This window comes from Pleuronectes platessa, chromosome 4 (genome assembly GCF_947347685.1).
Source record: "Pleuronectes platessa chromosome 4, fPlePla1.1, whole genome shotgun sequence".
NCBI classification, from domain to species: domain Eukaryota; kingdom Metazoa; phylum Chordata; class Actinopteri; order Pleuronectiformes; family Pleuronectidae; genus Pleuronectes; species Pleuronectes platessa.
The window spans coordinates 13,304,185-13,329,446 of NC_070629.1; the positions used below are offsets into that span (position 1 = coordinate 13,304,185).

Consider the following 25,262-nt stretch of genomic DNA (forward strand, 5'->3'; position numbering starts at 1 on the left):
CACTCTTGTGTGTTTGATTTAAGTCCATTGTCCCGGCTCTTCACCAACACATTCTCCAACACTGTGATTTATGGACAACATGATCCTCCCTCTGACCACAGCTCATGACTTTCCTGATCCAACAGATCCTAGAGGTTTGTGACATATATTCCTGAGGGCGTGCGTGGTCACCTTGACTGCCTCGTTCTTGGTGAGAACAATGCGTGAAGCTCAGTATGTGGTGGAGGAGGAGGAAGAGGTCATCTCAGGTCAGAGTCCCCGCTCTTAAAGACCTGCTCTCATCCGTCTGTGGAAGAAAGAGGCAATGAGGAAAGTTTTATAAATAAAGAGCATTATAGGTTATGAACTTGTTGAAGTTGAGCTTTGAGTAGTACTGGCAGTAGAGGAGGAAGTACTCAAATAAAAAGAAAAGAAATCTACTCAGTAAAATAGTTTTTCTTCTTATAAAAGTCAATACTTGCTGAGATTAGCATCTTCCCCAATGTACTACTACATCATTAATTGCGCCTAAGGGTATATTTTGTTTGATACAAGACGAGTACAGACTCTTATGCTGGCAACCTGTTCAGGTTTTATCCTGCCTCTCGCCCAATGTCAGCTGGCATTGTCTCCAGCTTCCTTGGCAATTCTAAACAGATAAGTGATATAGATAACAGATTGATAAATGATGGATGAAAGAATCGATGGACAATAAAGACTCTAATTATTAATAGTTGTTGGTAATGGCTGAGTCTCGGAAGTGTTTCTTCACCAGTGATGCAGGTGCTGCAGGGGGCGGGGTCTAATGTTACCTCCCCTGCTCTGATCATTGAACCAATTCCCCTCTGGTTATTGGTTACTTTAAAAAATATATAAAATAAACTGAACATGTATTGTAAACATGTAGTAGAATATAGAAAGTACAAATATTTACTCTTACTGTATATGGAGTAAAGTAAAAGTGAATAGAATCAGAAAATACATTTACCTGGGTAAAGATATATGAAAAACGTATTTAAGTATAGCAAAGTGAATATACCTTGTTATTTTCCACTCAATGTCAATGGAATGATTTTGTCATGACAGATTTTGTGTGGTTGTTTTGTAACATGTTTGTGTTTTTGTTCTGTGGAAACGTCCCACGGTGATTCAGAGGAGACTCAGGGGTGTGGTGAAGTTCCCTGACCTTGTCGCTGCTGAGTCAGTTTGGCTCAGCAGCTTCAGATAACAGTCTGGTTCCACATCCGCTCCTTTAAGATAAAAAGATGAGGAAAATAATTCCCAACCTCCAAAGTAAAACAAGTTTATTTGTGATCTCACAACAGAAATGTTTCATTTTAAATAGATGACGGTATTTAGACTTCTGTTTCTAAGTTTACTGAGGTTAACATCTGGTCGAGACCGGATGAGTTTCCTCGGAACAGAGGCAGAATTTTCCATAAAAAATCCCTTGATTCTCATTTTGCAAGTCCTCATTTGCCCTGTTGTGGGCTAAAATGTGAAACAAGAGCAGAATGCTGAATGAGTAGTGTTTTCAACGCAAGACACTGGTGTGGTGAAAGCTTGTCTGAAGCAGGACTTCTTCTCCTCATCACATGGGCCTTTTATGGCTCCGTTTTTCTTCCATCACAAAACCGACCCAGTGGTGATAATGGAACTCTCACCTAGCAGGGGTTTGACTTGTAAATACCTCGGCTGTAACGTCCACATATTTCTGACGATAGTATCAAGGGCTCACACCCGGCCAATTCTGGAGCCTTGTCTCCCATGTGAATGCTCAAAGCCGCCTCCGCTACTGAGTCGCAGTAATTACATAAGAATGCACTGAGCATTCAGAGAAACCCAGGGAGAGCCAGACTTCTGGACAGGGGTTTTCTTTGCTCGATATCAACACTGATATTTCCTTATTAGGTAGGATTGTGTTTGTTGAAGGGGGGAATGTGTGCGGTGCTGGAGTCTTTCTCGGTACAATTTTTGCTCCCCACAGAAATAAGACACAGACACACTGTTATGACAAAGTTCAGTCGTCAGGATGCAACTTCCATGGGGCAGGGGGATTTAGATTGTAGACTTCTGAGTGGCACTAGTAATAATATAATGAAATGAGAAATTCTATATCAGTTTATTTTACAGATTTTATATGAAAGATAGAAGCATCCCAACTTGCTCCAACTATCCAGAGATTGAGCCGAAAAATATCTTGCATATGGAAAACTGGAAAAATTTTAACTTGCACACACATCCATGTGATAATAATGATAAAATAATAATAAAACAGAATAAAACAAAGATGAAATAAAAAAAATAGATAAGTCAATTCATTTGATGTGTTATTATTATTATTATCATTATTATTTACATGTAAACAAAATCTCAGTTTCACCAAAAATAGTGTGTTGAGTTTAAAGGTAATTTGGGAAGCGGTGAGGATCATTTTCACTTCCATAATGGGAAATCCAGGATCCAGTGTTTTGGGAGGTTCAGGTCCTCTCAGCCAGCCACAGTGGCTTGTGGAACTGCACAGAATGGCAACATTACACTGGTGGAGTGCTTCATCTTATGAATACTTGTAAATTATAAATACATGACAATTTTATTGGGTTGTTGTTTGCAGCAGTACAATGATAATAAAGAATCTTGAGTACATTTGCAAATGTGACCACACCCGTTGTGAAAACCAGGAATATGGTAAACAGCTGTCATGGAGTCCAGCAGCTACTGCTGAAAAGCGAATGGCAGCAGTGACGACGTGGAAAAGGAACTTTTTGTTTTCTAAATTAAAGAGGCATGTGTGGAGATAATAGTTCTTCAAAATACCAATGAAGTCACCCAGTTATTTGATCATCAGTGTGATGGGGCCTTCAAGCTGAGCAGCAGCCTCCTCAGGAGAGATCTGGTATAAACCCTCACCAGCCATTAGAAAGTATGCAGTGTTCCTTATTGTTAGATGGATAATCAGCTGCGTGATTTCAGTGATGGTATTATCGTAGACACAGATCGCCAGTTTCTATATTTTTCCTGTTATGTAACGGCATTAATTGGGAGATGATGACTCTGATAGAGTTATTACTGTTGTCTGAGAACTGGTACATTGATTCTCTCACCACACAGGCTCAGTGTTGTGTAGTTTTCTCAGTCTTGACCACAATGATTATAGACCCAAATGTTCAGCTGCAAATGCCACATGGAAAACTCATCAGTGCAAACTCTCAGCCTATGATAGCCCGGCTCACACTTGGTTATTACTGTCTTGCCAAGCTACAAAGCCTTAGATTTTACCAGAGCATACAAACATCATGTCAAGGGTAGGGTTGGGGGGGTGTAAGGCTGCATGCTGGCCTTATTTGTCTTTTCCTACACGTTTTTTAAAGACCCTGATCTGTTTTTTTCTTCATAGATCAGCGGTCTCTACTTTCAGTAGCTGATCTTCTCCATCATCCACTCCCCCTCAAGTCCAGCTTATTACACCATTGTATGACTGGGAATAATGAGGCAGTCATGGGCGTCACACTCGTTGTTTGTTTTTTTTTGGGGGGGGGGGGATTCCATGGCAACAGGGAAAAAGTGGGTGACGCTAACTTTCCCTCTTTTGAATACTGGAGCGATGGGATAATGGAACAGTTGTCGCTCTGCCCATGATGTAAAATGGGATTCATGATATGGAGACTTTGACTCAAAGTGTTAAAAAGCGAGATTCAGAATGGACCTTCATATTTATCAGTTACTTTTTTAAAGACACTGATTAAATATTTTAAAATTAAAGAAAGAAAGAATTTGGAAAATATGTTGATTAAAATAGAAAAGAGCAATTACATATTAAAATGTTTGCATTCTCTATGTCTGTGCAGATTATTTTGAAGCTGGGAAGAAGAACTTGATATCCATCACACAAGGACTTACACAGATCACATGCAGTCTCAGGTAAAGCCACTTTTTTATATTTCATTTAAAACTGTTTAGCAACAGTCAGAATGTCCAGAATAACCAGGGAGAACAAGTCAGTCAAGTCCAGTGTCACTTCAACAATGTGCCATTAGTGCAGACAACAATTCTCCCACTAGCCACTGTAGATGAGAGGCACGGGGGCTTTCCCATGACCCCCATGACCCCGCGACCGCACAGAGTGACCGAAGCACCTGATTGAAATATGTAGTGTTCCAATAGAAGAGCTAGACTGCCCATCATGAGTGGAAGGGAGGTGAAAAAAGATCACCATGGAAACCACAAAACGACTCCTAGCCCTGCTGGACTTTAGGGTTGCCATCGACGACCCTTTCCCAACCTCCCCGGCCCCGGCTCCGCCCTCTGGCTGGAGAATAGCAGAGCCCGGTGAATAGGGAGTTAATGAGCCCATAATGGTGCTCTCCTGTTTCAATGCCCCCACTCTGCACCTTGAATGAGGCCTTTCTTCCGCTGTGGCCAGAGAGATGATGAAGTGGGTGGAACACCACTTCCCACTGCTCCTGCTTTAAATAAATTAGAGGCCTTTTCATCAGAGGCTCCCCCACAGAGCTCAGTTATTCTCTGGAGAATAGCTGAGCCCCTAACAAGTCCACATGACCTCCTACAGAGCGTGGTGTTTACCCAGGGCCAGCAGGAGGACGCGACAGGAGCAAAGTTCACACATTGTTGTTGCTCATCCATATTTCGACTTTTCTTACATGTTTAGCAGCTTACGGAAGTGGTTGGCGATCCAAATGGCTCCCGGCTGATCTACTCCGGGGAGGCTGGATTTTCATCAGGGCAGCAGATACTAACTTCTCCTGAGATGACCCATGAGGTGGTCATCTCCCCTGGACTCCCTACTCCTCCCTTGAGCCCTTTCAGCTCAGCTAGACAGCCATCTGGAGAGTTCAAGGTATTAACAGAAATGTCCTGCAGGCTGTGATAATAACAACACTGAGGTGGCGAGAGTGAGATTCAGTAAACAAGTGCTCCTCCCTGTGGTAAACTAAAGCATCACAGGCTATGGACATGTCTTTAACAATCAGCTGTCATTTACATTACGGACATGTATTTTGACTGTTATAAATGATTCTGCTTCTTTTCTCCAGGTTTCAGAAGTGAATGGAAGTGGCCCAACAGTCCTCAGCTTTGGATCATATTATGGCCCCTCACAATTGCATGGTAAAAATGTTCATTCATTCATTCTTTCAATCATTTATTCATTCATTGAACTTTTTGGCTTGGGGAATACATTGAGGTAGAGACCTCACTTTTAATATAGCTGGGGAAAAAATGTACTTTCCAAGATACCAAGTTTAAGACAAATAAGAACTTAAAAAATTTACAAAATAGGAAAAGTATGAGCAAAAGTAAAAGTCGTAGGAATAAATACAGTAGCCACAATTTAATTTACAAGAACAGCCAGAGGAAAAATAGGGTAAGATAAAACAACTTAAATTACACTAAACCAAAAAACTGCTGTTGAGTTTTGGATTGTTCTGTGTGTTGTTCCATGTTGCAGGTGCATGTTGAGAAAAATTGAATTAACTGAGCTCAGTAAAAACAGTCAATGTAATCCTTTTCTTTTGGGTATGATCAATGAGAGTACACATTAAAGAAGAGCAAGGCCATATCAGGAAATACATCTTAGGAAAATTAAAACATAATCAGTGTCTATTCTTAGATTGAAAGCTCATAAATGGTTTCGTACTTCACCTGAATTTAACAAATTTCAACAAGGAAATGTTACAACATAAATACTAAATTCGCATTGTTGTGACTGTAACTCAGGTGGACTGTCCAATGGTGACCATGGATCTGCCACTCTACCACGCAGCTGGACTCCAACCAGGGAAGAGCGGCTCATCAAGTTCTCTGGAATAGGTCCAGTGGATGAAACTGGGATGCCCATCGCCTCCAGATCCGTAAGATAAAAAAAACACGCCTCAAAATAAAACACAAGCTTCAAGGATTTATCTTTAAAAATAAATGTTTATGCCTCCGCACCCCTCTTAGCCAGTTTCTGGAGGCATTATGTTCTCATGTTTTCTCTTGCCGTCCCATTTTTGTGAACATGATTTCTCGAGAATGCCCAAAATGATTGTCTTCTAACTACAAACGCTCACTTTAACTCAAATATGAACTGATTCAATTTTGGTGGTCGGCCCAGGTCGTGGTGACACATTTCACAAATTTCTTTAAATCTTGCACAAACTTTCTCCTTTAATCAAGATTTGGATAATCTAAAAATAAAGGTATTCAGCTCTTGAACTTCATCTTTAAACTCTGTCTTTGTTTTTCTGGGAATTTCTTTAACTTTTGACGAGTTGTCATTTAAATTGATTGACATAAATGTTTGTAATCTGAAACTGCACTGGTTGACGGAGGCATATAACAACATTTGTAGTCAACAGTATTTGTAGTCTAAATATGTGTATAATATATACTATATGTTACATTTCTCCAAGCCTTATTCGACAGGTTTGTTTACTTTCTGCACTTCCCCTCTGTTCTTATACCAGAGTGTGAACAAGCCCAGAGACTGGTACAAGAGCATGTTCAGACAGATCCACAAGAAGCCAGAGGGTAAGCATGTTCCTCCTCCTTCTCCTCCTCCTCCTCCTCTCACTCACTCAAATCCAGAGTGAATTCCTCTCCGTCAGTGTCAGGTATAGCTGAGGGGATCCAGTGCAAAGGCAAAATGAGTCATAATTGAAACATCCCTCAAGTTTGATGTCATTTTTTCCGTTATATCTGACAATAACCCCGGTTCTGATCCCAGCCCCCCCCCGAAAATCGAGCTCATAATTTACTCGGTTACATGTTGCGTAATAGAAAACACATTCCTTGTTATTTGTGTGGTTGATGGCACCATCACAGCAGAGAGGAGGTTTCAGTGGGACGTTTCTGCCTCTGTGATTTGTCTTCTTCAACAATAACACATTTTCAAAGCACTGACAATACGGCTGCTGTGTAACTCATCATGTGAACACACCACTTGTAGAGGATACTTGAAAACCTACAGAGGTTGATTACAATAATATCAAACCATAATAGAAACTATAATTTAAAATGTCCATTTGCAGGCCTTACATTGAAGCCGATATTTATGTCATGTGTGAAGATGTGGAATTCTCCGGACAATAAAAATAAAAAACAAATGAAACAGTATGAACTAATTGAGTGATATTTATGTTATGATTATAGACAATGATTCAGTATAACTGATACATTTTTTGATTTGTTAAAAGAATGGAAATAAAGAAAGTGATTGCCATCTGTATTCATGTTATTTAATTTATATTAGTGGGGCAGGCGATGTCAGATTTTCCTCCTTCCTGCTCCTTATTCATTCATGGAATGTGAATAAGTATAATGTTTTCTTTTATACATTCATTACTGATGACACTGAGCTAAACTTAAATTACACTAAAAGTGGTTAGGTCTCACTACAAGACAAATCCAGGCTGTGTTGGTAAGTGAGTATTGGTGAATGTACAAGTATGATATTTTGATTGATTTATCAAAGCTCTCAAAAAAGGGTCTTGTATTTGTTTACTAGAGCCTGAGCTGGAGGATTCTGAGCGGTGGTCAGCCGAACGTACGTGAATTCACCAAAGTCCACATTGTTGTTCTTGTCCATTGATCCATTATCACTCTATACTCAAGACTAATCTGCACTGATCTGCAGGGCTCCAGTTATCCGCCAGCACAGAAGAAAGCAGCGACACAGACAAGAATCTGTTCAGACTGACACCGTATGGCGCTCTACCAGACTGGTGAGTTTGCACTGATTTGATATGACTGCTTCAGGGTCACAGGGTGGATTAACATATCCCAGCATGCACTGGAAAGAAGACGGAGGCAAATTGCCAGAGCATCACACGGCACATGCCGACAGATTGACAATAACTCATTTTCAGGGCAATTTAATAAAGTCGTGCGTCAACCTGAGCAAAATATTTTTACACTGTGGTAAGAAAATGTAACCCTGAGCCCCATAGCACACGCAGAGGAGGGTTCAGAGGCAGGAGGCAAACTTTAAGGAACAGATATGTTGTGGTATTTTACTCTTGATTAGTGACTCTTCTGATACAGTATGAATATGTAACTAAAGCAGCATCCAGTTAGCTTAGCTTAGCACAAAGACTGTAAACGTGTGCAGATCTAAGACTGTATATAAAGATGGACGACATGAGTTTACAGCTTACTAACAGTAGAGCCCATCTGCCTCAATTGCCACCTGGTGGCTGGCTGCAATATAGATACATGAATTACATTTCAAATAGACATAACTAAAATTTACATGTCAAAAAAAATTTGATGCTATACAAATGTGGTGAAACGAGACATCTATAAATGAGATATTTTAGCTTCATTTTGAAATAGTGCATGGGAGGAAATGTAGATGTCATTCATCTTTATACAAGGTCTATATACAGTATACTTTGGGTGGCTGTGGTTGTGGAGATAGAGCAGGTCAGGGGTTCAGTCCCAGTCTCCCCATTCCACATGCTGACGTGTCCCTGACGGCTGTAACAACATTGTATAAGCGTTGTGTAATAGAGACAGTGCTGTACGTAAATGCACTGTATGCATGTGTGGAAGACAAAACTGTTAAAGTTAAAGGGCTTTAAGTGGTCATCAGGTCTAGAAAAGCATATATATATACATTTATATGATATATATGGTACAGTTGTGCCTGGCTTTATACAGCTTAACAAAACCCCTGAAATGCTGAATTCTGAAGGTTTAACAAGAGAAGAGATTTAACAGCACACTGAAGTTTATTTTTGCAATAGTTTTCAATTTCTTTCAACTCCTAGTAGACTGCACACACACCCGAATGCATTCCCACTTCTCATCAGATAAAGGCTGCAGGTGACGTCTTCACCTGAATAACCAACCAAAACTCAGGCAGAGTGGAGGGAAAACGTGTGTGAGAGACAAGTTTGGATTTGTTTTTACAGGGGCTCACAATGAAGCCATGATTAAGTTGCAGTCCATGGTGTGTTTGTGTGTGTGTGTGTGCGTGGGGTGTTATGTTTCAGGAGCGAGGATGTAGATAAGCTGTCAGACCTGGGAAAGCAGCACCCTCAGCCGAGGAGCATATTCGACTTTGAACCGGGAAAGAGCAGCACTTCAGAGATCCAGAGCCAGGTATGACCTCACATGCAGTCAGTTAAAAAATAAGCTCTGATGTCACTCTGATTCCAGCAGAATAAAATGCCTCTGTGTGACCCTTTGACCTCCGTATTTACTCAGCGTTCACAGGAATGCCACTTGTATTCTTGTACCAGTGTGGATCTCAAAAACCGGTTTGAGGATGTGCACCTTTTTCTTTCAGGATTAAGACTTTGAGTCCTTGTGTTGCATCTTCTCACGCGAGCGTTTTAATAATAACTCTTTAATAACTGTGATCATTCACCAGGGTGCTTGTTGCTTACCACAGGTGTGCTCACTCCTTCAATTCTTTCATTCATTTACAGGCAAGAAAAGACACGATCAAAGTATTTTTAGTGTCGTTTCTACACTGAAAGGCTGTTTGACACGTTGAGTCATGTAGTTTTTGTTTACCTCTTTGGTTGTACTTTTATTGTCTTGCAGTAACTGTGCGTGCAGCCGTCTAGTGTCTCTTTGTTTAAACACCAACTTCCCGAGTTTTTATAACGGCTCTTGCAACATTGTCCCCGATCTGGTGCATATTGTGCCGCGTGTCTGCGCCTGTGAAGTAAAGGAATCTTTGTTTCCACTCCCCCACGAGAGCTGAAGTGTCTTGTGATCTGTATTATGGTGTTAACCTCTTGTGGTGTATAATGGCTCACAGCATGGGGACTCATTTAATTTCCTCTCTATGACAGTGGCCAATGTTCTATCCTTTGGACGCCATTTAAAAAAAAAGAAAGAAAAAACAGATATCAGGTGTGTACTGCTTCACAGGGACACAGCAGGTAGTGATGATAACTTCCATTGAGGGGAGGGTCTTGGCATTCAGAGACGCATTCAAAGGCTTTTTCAAAAAAAAAGAATGAGAGAAGAGTGTAAAGAGTAGATTGATTTGCAGCACTAATAAAGACAAACCTTTGACGCTCTAAATTTAACCAGACAGATTTTTTTTAGCATTAATGATTTATTTCCTCAGAAAACTGTGAAAATATTTATAATGTCTCACAAAGCCCCTCTATGGTGTTCCTGTGATGAATTATGAATTAAGATGAATTAAGTTTGGTTAACTTTGTGACAACAGCAACTTCTCCTCAGTGACTATCTTTTTTTTATGCCCTCAGACGTATTTGTCCCCGAAGATTCAGCCTGAGAAACCAAAGCCTCCTTCTATTGAGGTGAGCAGCTTCAACACTACTTTTATTTCTGTCTTTCGGACGTTTACCTCTCCATCAAGATTGACATTTTTAAACCATTCAATAAGGGACACCATTAGCTCCAAACACTAGACTCTGTACTTCTGTTTTAACTGTTGCCACCATTCGTCTGGGCTCAGGCCAGTCTGGTCTCTGAGCTGAGTCGATTTGAGGCTGAGCTGGACTCGGAGATCCAGGGCCTGGAGAGGACGCTTTCCCAGAAGAAGCAGCGTCGAGGCCGGGGTGAGGTACTGAGCCCTCCTCCTGAATCTCTCTGCTGAAGCATCCCTCCTTCCTCAATCTAGCAGAATCCCACCTCCACTCTCACCCCCCCTCCCACTCCCAATGAAAGCCTGTGTGTCAGTGAGATCCTTCTGCTTGCTAAAGCTTTGATCACGTCTGACATGTTTCTCCCTGGATGACAGCCCTGATATCGCCTGCCTGCCTTGCACTCCGATTGATCTGCTGTGTAAATCACCCGCCTGCACGCCGCCCACCCCCAAACAACCCGCCCCCTTCAGCAAACGTAGATCTGGCTGCCAAAAGAGGAAGAACTTTTCAAATCAGTCAAATCGTTATCTTTAAATCCAAATTATGATTCTGAAATTATTTTTGCCATCCCCTAGCAGCTGGGAAGTAACCCTGACACATTTTTTTTGTAGAGTCCCATGCTATGCCTGATTCTTGTCTTATCTAATCAGCTTCATGGGCAGACATTTTTTCTGAGATCACATGCAGCCCAGACAGATGATGAGCGCTGCTGTTTCTAGCACGAGGAGGATAGGACCCAGGGGATTTCTTGCTCCCATGGGAGTGGTCAGCACCTCTACTTTGTCTGAGTTGTTGTGAGATTTCCTCCGAGCTGTGAGATACAGAAGTGCTGTGTGTTTAATGCTCACTGTGCTTGCAGGAGGCCAGAGGCAGGGATCCAGCAGCTGAAACCGCAAACTACAGGTCAGTGGCAACATTCCTGAAGAAAGCAATGTGGTGTGATCACTCCGAGTGATAAAGAGTTTGTTATGATGACTTCACTGACTCTTCAACCATGCTTTCATTAATGAAAATGTATGTTTCTACAATAGATTCCATTGAAAGACTGAAAACAAAGTGGTTTTCTGCATTATAGTGTTATTGATGATTGTGTTACATGATAGAGTACTATTGTAGTATTGTGCTCAAGGTGTGCAGATTACACATACAGGACAGTTTTAAGCAGAGTTTTTTTTTCTGTTTCTTATCTCTCTGTGCTTCCATGATGTAGTTTAATCATCAACAAGTGGACAAGTGGAGTCCAGGGGGACAGGTGCCTGAGTAACTGAAATTAGTTTTAATGATAGTTAAATGTAAATCCTGTTTTATATGGAGATGCATAGCAGTTATTAAAGTGGTGGTTGTATTATAGGGAGACATGCAGGGCAGGTTAATATAGAGGCCTGGGTCATTCTCCACATAATAGAGCTCCGAGCAAAACACCCTGCTTCTTAATCTACTTTGATAACGCTTCATTAAGCAGAAGAAACTGCCCATTGCTTCCTGCTTTAGGAAACCAAATACCGTGATTGGAACGAGCAGTATTACTTTGCGGGCTACCTGTTAGTTGATCAGGTGACTCCCTGCGTTAGGCACTGTTATGAGGCTGGTGAGCTTTAACAAGCTCAACTAGAGTATTTGTTGCTTCAAACAGCAGACAGCATTCCACATTTCTCCCCGTGTGTGTGTGAGGAATTCTTTGCGGATTCTCGCTGTTGTTTGCGAAGTTGATCTCATGGGTTTTGACCTCACTGGGGAGGTGGTACAAGGGGCTTTAACGTTTTTAAGAATTTGTTGCTAAGGACGTATGAAATTAAATCTTGCATCAGCAAGCTAAGATACAGTCCATTTGTTTTTGCAGTTTCCTGTTATCCAGACAAGCTGTGTGTGTGTGTGTGTGTGTGTGTGTGTGTGTGTGTGTGTGTGTGTGTGTGTGTGTGTGTGTGAGTGTGTGTGTGTGTCTATGTGCGTGTGTGTGTGTGTGCGCGTGTGTGTGTGTGTGCGCGTGTGTGTGGGCATCCAGCTGCAGACCCTGGAATCATTTCAGACACAGGCTGGATATATGCAAATGAGTTGGGAGGAAGCCCGGCAGGAAGCTTTGGGCTTTGGGTTCATTCTTAACTCGGGCAAAAAAAAAGAACAGACCCGTGATTCTGATCATGAATTGAGTTTCATGGATTGTGAGGATAATTTTAAATTGCAAACTTCATCTAATCCAGATTCTCTGTTGAACGATAACAACATGAGATACACAGTATCATCGTCATGTCCTTTTAGGCTGTGTGATTGCTTGTCTCATCTCTGTACAATGTATTAAATCCAGCAGCTGCAAATTTCTTCAGGAAAACAACACACAGTCATGTCTTCACAGGACATGTTGATTAATTTCCTGGAGACTTACTCTAACCTTAACGATTGTTACTACTTGCCCAACTGTAACCCTTAACCTTACCCTTACCCTTAACCTTAACCATATCCTTAACCTTAGGCTTAACCTTAACTTAACCTAAGCTTAACATAAGTTAAAACCTATGGTTAAAACATGGATTAACCAAACCTTAATGATTCAAGTTATGGGGACTTTCGTCTTGTCCCCATTAGAAAAACAAGTCCTTACAACAAGGAGTGTGTGTGTGTCTGTCTGCCCTTTGATATAATCAGAAACCCCTTCCTCCTCATTGGTTGCCACATTGACAGTAATATAAACATCAAACGCTAACAATTTCCTGACTTCTCCAGCAGTTCCCCAGCATCACAGCAGCCCGTCCATCGCTCCGTCGGCACGTCACTGGCTTCTGCTCCCACATATGGTAAACAAAGAGTTTTTCTTCTCCCCAACACACATGCAAATTTAACCAATGGTACCATTTGATAATGATTTTGAAAAGAACCCTTATTTAAAGTCTATTCCTGTCAGTACTCTCCACAAGTTTCTTGAACCCACACAAGAAAACATGCACTGTCGGTGAGCAGACCTTCAGTGGATCAGGCTGCATATATCTGATACAATCTTGCAGTAATCGAATGTAGTCTGACGGCCTCACGATCCTCTTTCATTGCCTCTGTCGTCTCCTGTTCTGTTATTTCACATTTAACACGAGGCTGATGTGAGCACGGAAAGCTTTTGCAGTTTTTCTCCTGTAGAAATAGAAAGCGCTTCAGATGCAGATGGGTGGGGAGGAAGCCCACAAAAAAAAAGGAAGTGAAACTCAAAAGAGCAGATTAAAGATTAGCTTTCACCAATTGTTTTTCTGGAAATTACAAGACCCCTTTAGAACTTTGGCCGTCAAGGCTGTGATTTCATTTATAGCGACACATTCAAAAACTACATGTGCAGAACAAAGTAGCATGTTTAAGACTCCACTCATACCTCCGTGCCTCTTACTGTGCTCTACAGTAGAACGTCTCTCCCCTGCAAATGAAACCATGGAGCTGCCGCCTAAGAAAGACGAGAAGAAGGTGTGTTTCTGAGACTTTTGTGTAACGGCTGGGAAATTTGCAGATTTTTGTTTTCTGATCTGAATAGATTCTAAATTGTTTATATGATGAGGGCATCTGTTCAAATGTTTTTTTTCAGATGAAAGCAGCGCGAGCCAAGTTCAATTTCCAGGCTCAGTCTCCCAAGTGAGTTCCACTGTGAGCTAATGTTATAGTCTCACATTCCTGCTCATTTACATCACTGAAAAGAAACATGAAGTTATAGAAATGTCAAATTTAAAACTCTGGATTCAATTTAAATTTACTTCTTCTTTTCTTCAGGGAGCTCACTCTGCACAAGGGCGACATTGTTTACATCCACAGGCAGGTCGATGCCAACTGGTTTGAGGGAGAACATCATGGAAGAGCCGGCATTTTTCCCACATCTTATGTAGAGGTGACTTATTTCATCTCTCACATTGGATTTGCAGTGTGTTTTTTTTATTCTGAGCCCATGTGATTAAATACTTGTCTTTTTTTCCATCGTAGATTGTTCCTCCTACCGAGAAGCCGACACCTATCAAGTCTCCCACTCTCCAGGTGTTGGACTATGGAGAAGCTGTGGCTCTATTCAACTTCAATGGTGACCTACCAGTTGAACTGTCTTTTCGTAAAGTGAGTTACATCACATTCATTGGAGCAGCAACAGACAGAAAGACGCTTTCCTTCATCATCGAGAAGTTACAAGGGCTGTTAGCAGCTGTTACTTAACTTTATTACTTTATTTGACAGGGACAGTGTATATTGATAACATTTATGAAAATATGTCAGAGTTAGCCACAGTGGCTAATTTTCATCTGTAGTTCCTGTGCAGGGAATAAAACTGCATGCGTCAAGAATAAAAGCATTGAAAATACAGACAAATATTAATATAATGAAAACTAAAGACACATAAATAGGGCCTGCCTTACATGAAAGCAAGGGCAACAGCTCAAAAGGAACAATATGACAACAATAAACAAATAGCAAGACAGCACAATATCAATATATATTAATATAAGGCCTTGTGAGGCATGAATATTTAGAACAGATACATTGACCAGAGATTCAGGTAGTTTATAGAATGTTTTAGCATTGTGTTTTTGACAAGTTTTACAAATTAAAGACAGTGATGCTTGATAATGTGAACTTGTTTATAAGTGAACGTTGGCGGCACTGGTTGTTGGATTAGATGTTTCTCCCATTTACATTCTTAATACTAAACTAAGCTAAACGGCTGAAAGCTTTGGCTTCATTTTTGGTATAATTTTTCTCATCCCATTTTCTGTAAGATTGTTCTTTCCATCTGTCATAAGTAGGCTACCTGTTTATGCCAATAAATGTTTGTATAAATCTCCAAACTAAGTAGCAACAAAATCCCTCAACTAGATCCTCAGCTCATAAACTGACTTGTAATATTGTTATGACTTCAAGCTGTAAGCTCATGTCGTCCATCTTTATATACAGTCTTAGATCTGTACCCATTTCCAGTGTTTGTGCTAAGCTAAGCTAACTGCCTGCCAGCTGTAGCTTCATATTAGCTAATCTCTAGCAAGAGATTCTACATGTGAATCTGCAGAATCTGTAGATGAGGGCCAATATTAGAGATATATTGGAGCAGGGAGCCCTCTGGTGTCCATTTCTAGTTTGACCAGTCAGGTTTGATAAGGTTTTGGTTGCCTGCAGGTAAACAGTCTGTGTTTAGTGCTAAAGACGTGCAACACATCGACCAAAATAGATTGGCTATCAGCTTTTTAATTTACCTATAGTATCACAGTTTGTATTGTGTGTGGAGAAACGTTCAAACTCATGTGTTAAACGACATTTTCTTGGACTGTTAACATTGTTCGGTAAGACAGATTCCTGATACCTTGCTTTCTACCCAGGAAGCCCCAAAATATCAGTCATTGCCCCCAGAGACTAATTAGTGTTCAGGATATAGCCTAGCCAATGAGATTGCATATAAATCCTTGAGTAATAAACATATTTCCAAAAATATCAAACTGTTTACCTGAAAAATTATGATTAAAAATAAAATATAGAAATTTACACCAGTGGTACACTTATACGGCATAAAATGTGAGCAATGAATAGTAGCGTCATGCTGTTAGAACCTAGAATTTTTGCAGGTTTGCAATGTGAGATACTTCAAACTGTATGGGTAAACACTAATTGTTCAAAATCCTCTTTATTTTCACTTCAGGGTGAGGTGATCAATATTACCAGGCAAATCGATGAAAAGTGGTTGGAGGGGAGGATCACAGGGACCAGCCGGAGCGGCATCTTCCCGGTCAATTATGTCCAGGTCAACAAGATGCCTCGCACAAAATACTCCACAGACGACTACTCACCAGGCCCCATGTCTCCCGTCTCCCCTGGACCCCAGAGTCCAGGACGTCCACTCCACTCACCACATTCACCATTTTCCCCCACCTCCCTCAGCCCCAGACCTGAGCACTCCCCCTTGATGCCATCTTCACCTGTATTTTACAGCAGCCAAGTGTCACAGTCACGCTCCCCCACTCAGACAGCCACACCCAAAGAAATGGCAAATCACTGGCCGCACAGCACCTACAAAACTGCTTCACCCACCAACCAGAACAACCACTTGGCTGGGACACACTTGGCTAACCAGAGCTCTGCACCTAGAGCAGTTTCACCCTCCACTCAGTCATCAGCATCCTCACACAGAGCAGGAGCTACGGCAGTGAACACGTCCAGATACACTGAACCCTCGCAGGTCTGCTCTCACTGCCTCTCTGAGAAAGTCGCTGCACATCCTCACCTATGGTGTTACTGTTTATGTTGACCAGAGTGTGGCTCATCATTCCTCATTTCCTAATGCCTGACATGAGGTTTCTGTATTTCTAGGGTTCAATACCAAACCAAGCTGCTCCGTCTAATCCACATGTCAACTCCCTGCTTAAAACACACTTCCCAAACGACGTCGCTACATCAGTGGGGCAACGCAAACCGTACGTATTGAGATTTAAATATTTCTTCACATTGTTGCAGTACAGACCAGGTTTTGCAGCTTTGTCGAATGTGTGGCTCAGAATGTTTGTCTATTTTATGTTCTTAATTTTAGATACAAAGCTGTTTACAACTACAGACCACAGAATTCAGATGAGTTGGAGCTCAGAGAAGGAGACATTGTACAAGTGATGGAGAAATGTGATGATGGCTGGTTTGTAGGTAAGAATCAAGAGACTTATTCTCAAACTTTAACTCCATAAATATATGTCCTTTGTAAACAATACATTGAAGTGGGGCTTTTTTAAAGATGGGTGACAAATTAATGGCACAATTTCCTTATTGTTGGTCCCCACGATTTGTAATTTATTCAGGTTTTTCCTTTACTTTTTCCCTTCTGTAGATTGTACAGCAATGTGGAAAGTAGCCTACTATCAATAAAAACACAAATTTGAATTTCACACACACAAATTATTAAATAAATCTCTATGGCAGTGAAGTATTTTTCAAAGATAATCAATATTGAAATGTTTTGCGGTGACAGTTCCCCCTCTAGTGGACACTATTCAACATTGCAGATGTAATTGGCACAGTAGACTGTACATTGTTTTAGATTTTAAATATGTCCCTGAATGTTTGTGTTTATAATGTGTGAACACAACTTGTGCTCTCTTCTCTGTAGGTACGTCAGAACGGACTCGTGCTTTTGGGACTTTTCCCGGGAACTATGTGGCACCAGTTTGACTTCCAGGTTTCATTGCTTGCCCACGTCCATCTGGACTCACAAGAGCTCAAATAATCACTCCAGCAGATCCTGCTCTGATACCTGCAGCTTGTCCTCATTCCGTCACCCACCACCTCACTCCTGAGCCTGGTTCAGTCAAACCTGCATGTTCCCTCTGCCTCTGAGAGCAGAGGTCAAGGCCGGGTCCCTGTGTGGTGCCTCACCTCCCTGCATGAGTGTGTGCTTACGTGTGTATGTGTGTTGCTCTGAGACTTGGAGAATGTTTTCACAGACACGATTGGAGAGGAAATAATGAATGCTGATGATACAGTTTCAGAAGCAAACGGTCGTTTTTGTTCCAGGGACTTTTGCAGCAGGAAAATTTGCATTCCTTTCCACTGAGCAGCACGTTTCCTTCCAATGTCCAATTACAGTATGAGGCTGCATTTAGTCCTGTCACAAACCACTGCTGAGAGTTTTGAATGAGGATGGTATATTTCAGTTTGTGCATTTGTCGGATACTAATGTTTCCTCCATATATATCCCCTCAGATTCTCTTTCAGATCTCTGAAAATACCCTGGCCAAGATTGCAGAAACAACATGAACATCTGTAGATGACATGTCGAGATAAGTTTACAGCCTTCTATAAGGCTTTGCAGAAGAGGAAATATAATTTACGCATGCACTTGTTTCTAAAGAAATGTGTTCTTTATTCGCAGAGCTACCTTTTTTAAGTGTAATGTTTGTCCATCAAGCTATGTAGTGAAATGCCAAATGTGAAAACTACGAGGTGGATCATGTTCTGTCCTGTAATAGAATAGGAAAATATGCAACAACTCTGTAAGTTGTACCCGATCATCTGTGTTGAAAAGCTCTAAGTTCATTCTTTGCCTTCAAAGCAAACGCTTAATGATTTAGCTGTATGTGCCAAATCCAACCGTCCATAACATTAATCTTTTTCCGATCCTGCACTGAACAACTCAAGCCCCCTGTATTTCTGCCACATTTTCTACCACTGCTTCCACAGTGTTTTCTCTCTGCTGCTTAGGGAGTTAACATCGACACTCTGAATAATATTCAGAAAATCACTTACGTTTGTGCCAGTGCAGCGTTTGATGAGTGTTTTCTCTCTAAGCCTAATTTCAAATCCTCATCATGAAGTCATCTTATTTGATAAGATATATTCATGATTTCACTGTAAAAATCATGTATAATGATTCATATTTAGTAGACAGAGGGGATGATTGTACAGACTGTAACATTTATCCAATTAAAAGTATAATATATATTTGCTTTTCAAAAACTGTATCTCATATGTATGGTACGTATTTTTCTAAAGCAGTTATACATTACAGAGTGATGTTGAAATGAGTTTGTGTTCTTGTGTGTTTCTTTCAGTATTAATTCAACTACAGCATATGTGAACCTGACCAACGGGAAATACAGACTTTCATATGGAATATTATAATATAATCATGTATCACACGACAATTATTTCATTTTGGAATATTCAAGCTCATGAAATAACTAGAAATAGTACCCTGCAATTGTATGTCACAAAGTGTCTACATACATTTACTTCCAGACTCATAGGAGGTCAACATGACCTTTGAGGTTTAACCACTAATCTAACCTGTTAATATTTGAGTCAAAGTGACATCTGATCAGAATTGTAAGAAATTCAAAGGTGGACTTTAAATATGCTGTTCAAGAGGCATGTATAATATAATTAAATTTAAAGATGTAGAAATTAATAAATAATGTAGAAATACATTAATACATGTAAATAAATAGTACATAAATACATAAATGAATACATCTGCAAATAAATTGCTAAAAGTATAAATATACAAATAAATTAACACTTCCAGATGTAATATAGAAAAAAAATCATTTAAATGTATGTATTTGTGTATTAATTAATCAATTAATTTATTTATGGTGACGATTTATCATCCTCCATCATTATCAAGTCCCACCAATCATCTAATCCGCGACACACACACATACACGTCTCCTTGAAGCTGTAAGGACTACATCATAATGTCCTCACAACGATTGTATTGAACCAAAATTGGCCCTCATATGCATAGATAGACACGCACAGACACACATAAAACATGCCTTCAAATTTATATGATTTACGTTATGGAGACTTGCCGTTTGTCACCATAAGTCCCCATAATGTATTAAACACCTTTAGGTCCCCAAAACATGAGTAATACCTGGACACTAACACACACACACACACACACACACACACACACGCACACACACGCACACACACACACACACACACACACACACACACACACACACACACACACACACACACACACACACACACACTTTTGTGTCAACCAGGTGACATGCGCTAACCAGGTGATGAGAAGAGCAAGCTCTGCTCTTCTCCCCTCCGCCAGTAGATGGCACGCGAACACAAAACGCATTCTGTGTGTTTTGGAATAAATGGCTCAATTATCTATGTCCTCCTCCTTTCCTCCTCTCCTCCTCTCCTCTCCTCTCCTCTCCTACCCTCTCTACTCTCCTCTCCTCCTGTCCGTTCCTTTCCTCTCCTCCCCTCTTCTCTCCTCTCTTTTCCTCCACTCCTCTCCTCTTTTCCCCTTCTCTCCTCTCCCCCTCTCTCCTTTCCTCCTCTCCTTTCCTCGTTTCCTACTCTTTTTTCCTGCTCTCCTCTCCTCTCTTCTCCTGTCCTTCCCTCCTCTCCCTCTCTCCTCCTCACCTCCCCTTCTCGACACGCCCCTCTTTGCTGCACGAGCTCGAACACCTTATTCTGGTAGAAGAGACGCATGGCATCGCGAACGCGCCCCAGTCGTTGAGCAGCCCGCGCGCTCCCACAGGTGTAGTTGGTGGCGCTCAGCGTGACGTGAGGACGCGAGGACGTGAAGCAGGAGACGAGGACACGAGCGGTTCACAGCTTCACTTCTGCTGCCGAGGGAAACCCTGTGTTTGTGTCCCCGCGGTGTGGAGGCGCTGGTTGTTCGCTGCTGAGGTGGAGACTGTGCGTGTGAGCGTGTGGAGGACGAACACAGACACTCGGCAGGTGGAGGAGACACCTTCAGTCACACCGCCCTCACCTCGGTAGGTCCTGCTTGAAGTGTCTCAGCTCTTCGTACCTTGTGTTGTATGTCTTTCATGAAGTTACTGGTTTGTTGTGGACACATATCTGTTTATGACAAGTGTGGGAACATTGGACAGAACCTCATTTGCTTCATGGTGAAGTCTGGGTAAAGTACCTTCATCATCTGTGATCTGTCTAACGATGATGATTGAAGCTGATCAACATTCTGAACTGACTTGGCAAACCTCAGCTGAAACAAGGTACATGTTTCCTGTCTGTTTCTGAATATAGAACAATATGGTCCCGAAATGATATCAAGAGAACATGAGTATCAGGTCATAGTGATTATTAACACCAGAGACGTCACGTTGTTGCTGATTTTAAGTGTAAGACCCTGAGTGAAGCTTTTTAACTCACAAAACACACATTAAAAAATTTAAACTATATCAATTGTGTCTTAGACCTCCTCCCTTTGCATTAGTTATATATATAAATTGAAATAGTCTTATTTCCCAGCCCTCCACAGTCACCAGTACTTGTTCATTGTGGGAACTTTTTGATTTATCTACAGTTTAGTTCAGTTTTTTTTACTTTATTATGTCATGTGCCTTGAGATAATGTTTGTGACAGATTCAACTGAATCTAGCCTGTCTATGCATCTGCATTGAGGCGAGGAGCTGAGGTTCATTTTACACATTGATATCTGTAGTATGATGTGTGTGGAGGGTCTGGACCAGCTGTGGCCTCAGGGATCTTTATTAGTGTTGCATCAAAGGACAGGTGATTATATTTTCCATTCTAACGTGGCCTGGTCGAGGATGACTACCACTTAGAGTTCAGGTTGAAGCCCGCACCTTTTTAATTATTTCTCCTGGTTTCCATTTAAAATGTCTAGACAATGGCTGGGCCTCCACTTCACCTAATCAAGTGTTAACAAAACAAATGGAGGTTTGTTGTGAGCTCAGCAGGTGGGTCAGTGCTTGAGGTGTCTCCCCCTGTGTAACTCAGTCCCAGTGAACCCTCATGTTCTCAAAGCCCCACCGCCTGCTGTTAGTCTAACTTCTCCAATGTGATTGTGACCAACTGCCTTTTTAAAAAGTGTGTGTGTGAGTGTGAGCTATTCTCCCCTCATTTTAAATTGTGTTGGTTTCATGATGCCTTCTTAGAGAGAGAGAGAGAGAGAGAGAGAGAGAGAGAGAGAGAGAGAGAGAGAGAGAGAGAGAGAGAGAGAGAGAGAGAGAGAGAGAGAGAGAGAGAGAGAGAGAGAGAGAGAGAGAGAGAGAGAGAGAGAGAGAGAGAGAGAGAGAGAGAGAGAGAGAGAGAGAGAGAGAGATTTTCAGTCAGACTGGATAAAGTCATCCAGGAACCAAAAACAGACCACTGTAATTTTGGACATAGCAAAGCAGTGGCTTCTAGAGAAAATGGGTAAATGGCAGGCTTGTTACCTTCTAACTCGAATTCATAAGTCTATCTGACTGAAAAGGACGTTTCTAAGTACTGTGTTTAAAAAAAATTATGAATAATACCATCTTCTTGTTACATGGGGCCTGAACTAACTTTTCTCGCATGTAATCTGCCTCGTGCAATCAAGTTTTTCATTTTTGGGGGGATGGTTTGTGACTCACAGCAGTGTGGTTTTTCAGTTTCAACTGATCTTTGACATCAAAGCTTGTGTGACAGGACGTCTCTAACTACTCCAAAAAATTCCCCTGCCTGAGCATCTATGAATGAGGCGCATCGCTGCTGCAGCAGTAAATTGTGAGAGCGTGCACCTAATGAACAAAGTGGTGCTTGGTGTGCGCCTTTTTGTTCGAAACGTGTAATGGTGCATGCAGAGGATGTGGTGTACTGTCGTGATTGCTGAGCCGCAGAGTGTGAAGTCTGTTCAGTGTGAACAGCAGTAACATGATCTGCAGATAATGATGATGCAGTGGGAGATAAGTGGAGCCAGCACCATAGTGTCCTTGTCTTGTTACAGCCAAACTTTATAGTGGACACAATCCAGTCTGCTATAGCAGTGCTGCAGCAAAGTGGTCTGGATATTTCATAAAGAAATTAGAGATATTTATAGTTTTTTGTTTTATATAAATCGCAGTGGATAAGGTTGTTACATTTTAAGATTGTTAGAGCATGTAACAATTGTATGTATATGGTGGGCTGATATTATCTAAATCAGGGATGATCACTTCATAAGTATTAAAATAGTCACGTGACGCATTCAATTGGAAGACGACCATAATCAAAATGTTTAATATTTACAAATTATATACCCTTAGCTTAAAATGAAATGAAACGATAGTTTCCCTTGGACAACAAAGTAGGGGTACTGAGAGGGCTGCAACATTCCCCATTGGTGAAGGTCTGTAACTGCATGATTTTTTACAGAACAATTATTATTTTCAATATTTTATTTCATTTAATTCCATTTAATGGACTTCACAAAGATTAAGTTCTATGCTACTTTGACAAACCAACTGACATAACAGTTTTTGATGCCATTGTGCTATCTTTATTTTGGCACCCTCAACTCTTTTTTTCTAATGTTTCACAACGAGATCGTGGATATGTTTGTATTGTACGTGTGAGTCGTCACTCGCTTGCTACAGGAGAACACACCCTTACCTTTTTCACTGAAAAGGGAGTAACCACAAAAATTACACACCTCAGCCTATAATTATGTTGATGATACATGGGCTATTAGTGATAGCAGCCATGATGATGCAGGAGCCCATCAACCAACACCCTTTTGACATATGCTGTTATTGTTTTGATGTGTCTTCATCTCCCTGGTGACTGCACTTCCATCTGACCAGGGTGTGATTTTTGAGAATGCACAGAATGTTGTTTCAGTGTGCCCGGTCCAGGGAGAGGCTCGCTGCCGCATTCTTCTTTTTTTATTCAGTGGGTGTGTGTGTCCAGGTAGGTCTCGGCCAGTCTCTGCACTGCGTGACACACATGGGTAGAGTCAACAACAGCCGGCTGCATCACTGACGTGGGCAGTGAAAGGTTCAAACTGTGTGATTCATACCAGGAATATTCCCCTGCAGTCACAGTGGTTCATCTGAGCGCAAGTTTTCAGTTGGATGCGTCGTGTCTGCTATGATCATCAGCCATTCGTTCAGTATTGGCATGTCGGGGAGTCCGTGCTTGTTCATTTCAATCCAGAAGATGTTGGCTCGGAGTTCAAGGAGAAATAAAACTGTCTCAGTTAAACACTCCGGTGATTCAGGGAAAGAGGTGAAGAGTGTATGTAGGTGGCCGGGTTTGGCTGCCAGACAGTTTATTACCCTGAGGAGGCAGTGATCCACTTACTAAACTTAATACCCTTCAGTTTACATGTTTTCTACTACAGTGCATATGGTAAAAACCTCTTCTCCCCAAAGTTCCATTCCTTGGATCTAATGAGGTGTCAATTCTTCGGCTTAGCTTTGTCAAATATAATGAGAGTGATGACACTTAGACATTCCTTGCATTTAAAAAGTATTTTTCACTTTTCATAAAAAAAAAAAAAAAATTACAAAAATAACTGTCAGCTGGTTGCCATAACTTTGTTGTGGCAACGTGCAAATCAAAGTTAATGACTCATCTGTGGAGAGTCATCATTTTGCTGCGCACGGTAGATTACACCGTCTTGTATCGGGCTTGTGTTAGCAGGTTTCGCTCCTTCTGCCCAGTCGATACTCTTTAAGCACACATTACAGCAAACGTTCAGTTCAGTCTTACAGTTTGTTTACAAGCCTCAGAGTATTGACACTCAGGTTTGCGGCCCCTCATCACCAGGGAGTTGCGCTCAGGCTTGTAGTGAAAGTCTTGTCTTATTTCTAGTCAAAGACAAATAAGAATACCTGTACTGTTTGCACTTACTCTCAGAACATTGACAGCAAACACTACATGATGGATGTATGAGTTATTTTGTGATTTCTGCTGTACTGCTTAGCTATCGGTATCTTAAGAAGCAGCGTTACGATCAGCAATGTCAGAAACTTGTAGAAACTCAATATAATATTAATTATATAATATAATTTAATAAATGCTTTACCATGAGCAGTATTTAATTAATGATACTTTGTAAATGAAACCCTCGCAGCTCCGTACATGTTTGAGCAGCGGGTCCTGGATCCAACATTACACAGGCCCTGTTCTTCCCCTTCATACCTCCGCTATCAGTTTTTGGCCCTTAGGGCCAATCTCTCATAGATGTGACAAGAGCCAAAGGCCTTTGACTTATAGACATGACAGGCTTGAACGAGAATGTCCCTTTGGAAACTGAAAAATAGTCTAAGCCAACTGCTGATTATGTTTTTGTTTACATTTTTGAATACCTCATCAATCCTGCTATCTCAAAACGGGGCTTCATATGCAGGGTAGAAGAACAGAGATTCGGGGCTTTGCACTATATGTGAATCGGAATATTGTTGTCAGTCAGTCACAAGCTGATGCTAATAGCTATGAACTGTGCCAGAACATTCCACGCAGGTTTGGACTTTCAATTTAAGCCATCATGTTAACTTCTTACTAGAAACAGGTTTCATTTGTATGTTTAGCAGCTCGGTAGTGGAGATGTCCTGTGCTCTCCTGGCATAACGCGTTGTTAGATGCTGAACAAAGAACACTGAGATGTTCCTCAACAGCCCTCATCAATACAAATGACAGAATCCTGGTGCTGCATTTACTGATCATTTCATTATTGAATAATCTCACTAGGGCAACACC

The 25,262-nt window shown here is 41.2% G+C and overlaps 2 protein-coding genes across 11 annotated transcripts in view; both read left to right on the plus strand.

Annotated features, from left to right (window-relative positions):
* Positions 1 to 18,838, plus strand: part of sorbs3 (sorbin and SH3 domain containing 3) — a 23,430-nt gene extending 4,592 nt beyond the window's left edge. For 2 of the 9 annotated variants that reach the window (XM_053421188.1, XM_053421189.1), the window contains exons 2-21: positions 3,828 to 3,900; positions 4,652 to 4,837; positions 5,034 to 5,106; positions 5,716 to 5,849; positions 6,447 to 6,510; positions 7,487 to 7,525; positions 7,616 to 7,703; positions 8,976 to 9,084; positions 10,212 to 10,265; positions 10,424 to 10,531; positions 11,194 to 11,237; positions 13,053 to 13,123; positions 13,711 to 13,772; positions 13,891 to 13,937; positions 14,073 to 14,187; positions 14,280 to 14,405; positions 15,973 to 16,509; positions 16,641 to 16,744; positions 16,858 to 16,964; positions 17,425 to 18,838. In XM_053421188.1, coding sequence (XP_053277163.1) covers positions 3,889 to 3,900; positions 4,652 to 4,837; positions 5,034 to 5,106; positions 5,716 to 5,849; positions 6,447 to 6,510; positions 7,487 to 7,525; positions 7,616 to 7,703; positions 8,976 to 9,084; positions 10,212 to 10,265; positions 10,424 to 10,531; positions 11,194 to 11,237; positions 13,053 to 13,123; positions 13,711 to 13,772; positions 13,891 to 13,937; positions 14,073 to 14,187; positions 14,280 to 14,405; positions 15,973 to 16,509; positions 16,641 to 16,744; positions 16,858 to 16,964; positions 17,425 to 17,486 — 2,142 coding nt within the window. In that variant the 5' untranslated portion in view covers positions 3,828 to 3,888 and the 3' untranslated portion in view covers positions 17,487 to 18,838. Of the gene's footprint in view, positions 1 to 3,827; positions 3,901 to 4,648; positions 4,838 to 5,033; positions 5,107 to 5,715; positions 5,850 to 6,446; positions 6,511 to 7,486; positions 7,526 to 7,615; positions 7,704 to 8,975; positions 9,085 to 10,211; positions 10,266 to 10,423; positions 10,532 to 11,193; positions 11,238 to 13,052; positions 13,124 to 13,710; positions 13,773 to 13,890; positions 13,938 to 14,072; positions 14,188 to 14,279; positions 14,406 to 15,972; positions 16,510 to 16,640; positions 16,745 to 16,857; positions 16,965 to 17,424 lie in introns of all 9 variants that reach the window. The other 7 variants (XM_053421185.1, XM_053421186.1, XM_053421190.1 and 4 more) reach the window with 6 other exon arrangements.
* Positions 18,839 to 19,982: 1,144 nt separating this feature from the next.
* Positions 19,983 to 25,262, plus strand: part of pdlim2 (PDZ and LIM domain 2 (mystique)) — a 38,171-nt gene continuing 32,891 nt past the window's right edge. Inside the window, exon 1 of one of the 2 annotated variants that reach the window (XM_053421295.1) lies at positions 19,983 to 20,569. The gene's annotated coding sequence lies outside the window, so the exon portion shown is untranslated. Of the gene's footprint in view, positions 20,570 to 20,619; positions 20,810 to 25,262 lie in introns of those variants that run through there. The other variant, XM_053421296.1, reaches the window with a different exon arrangement.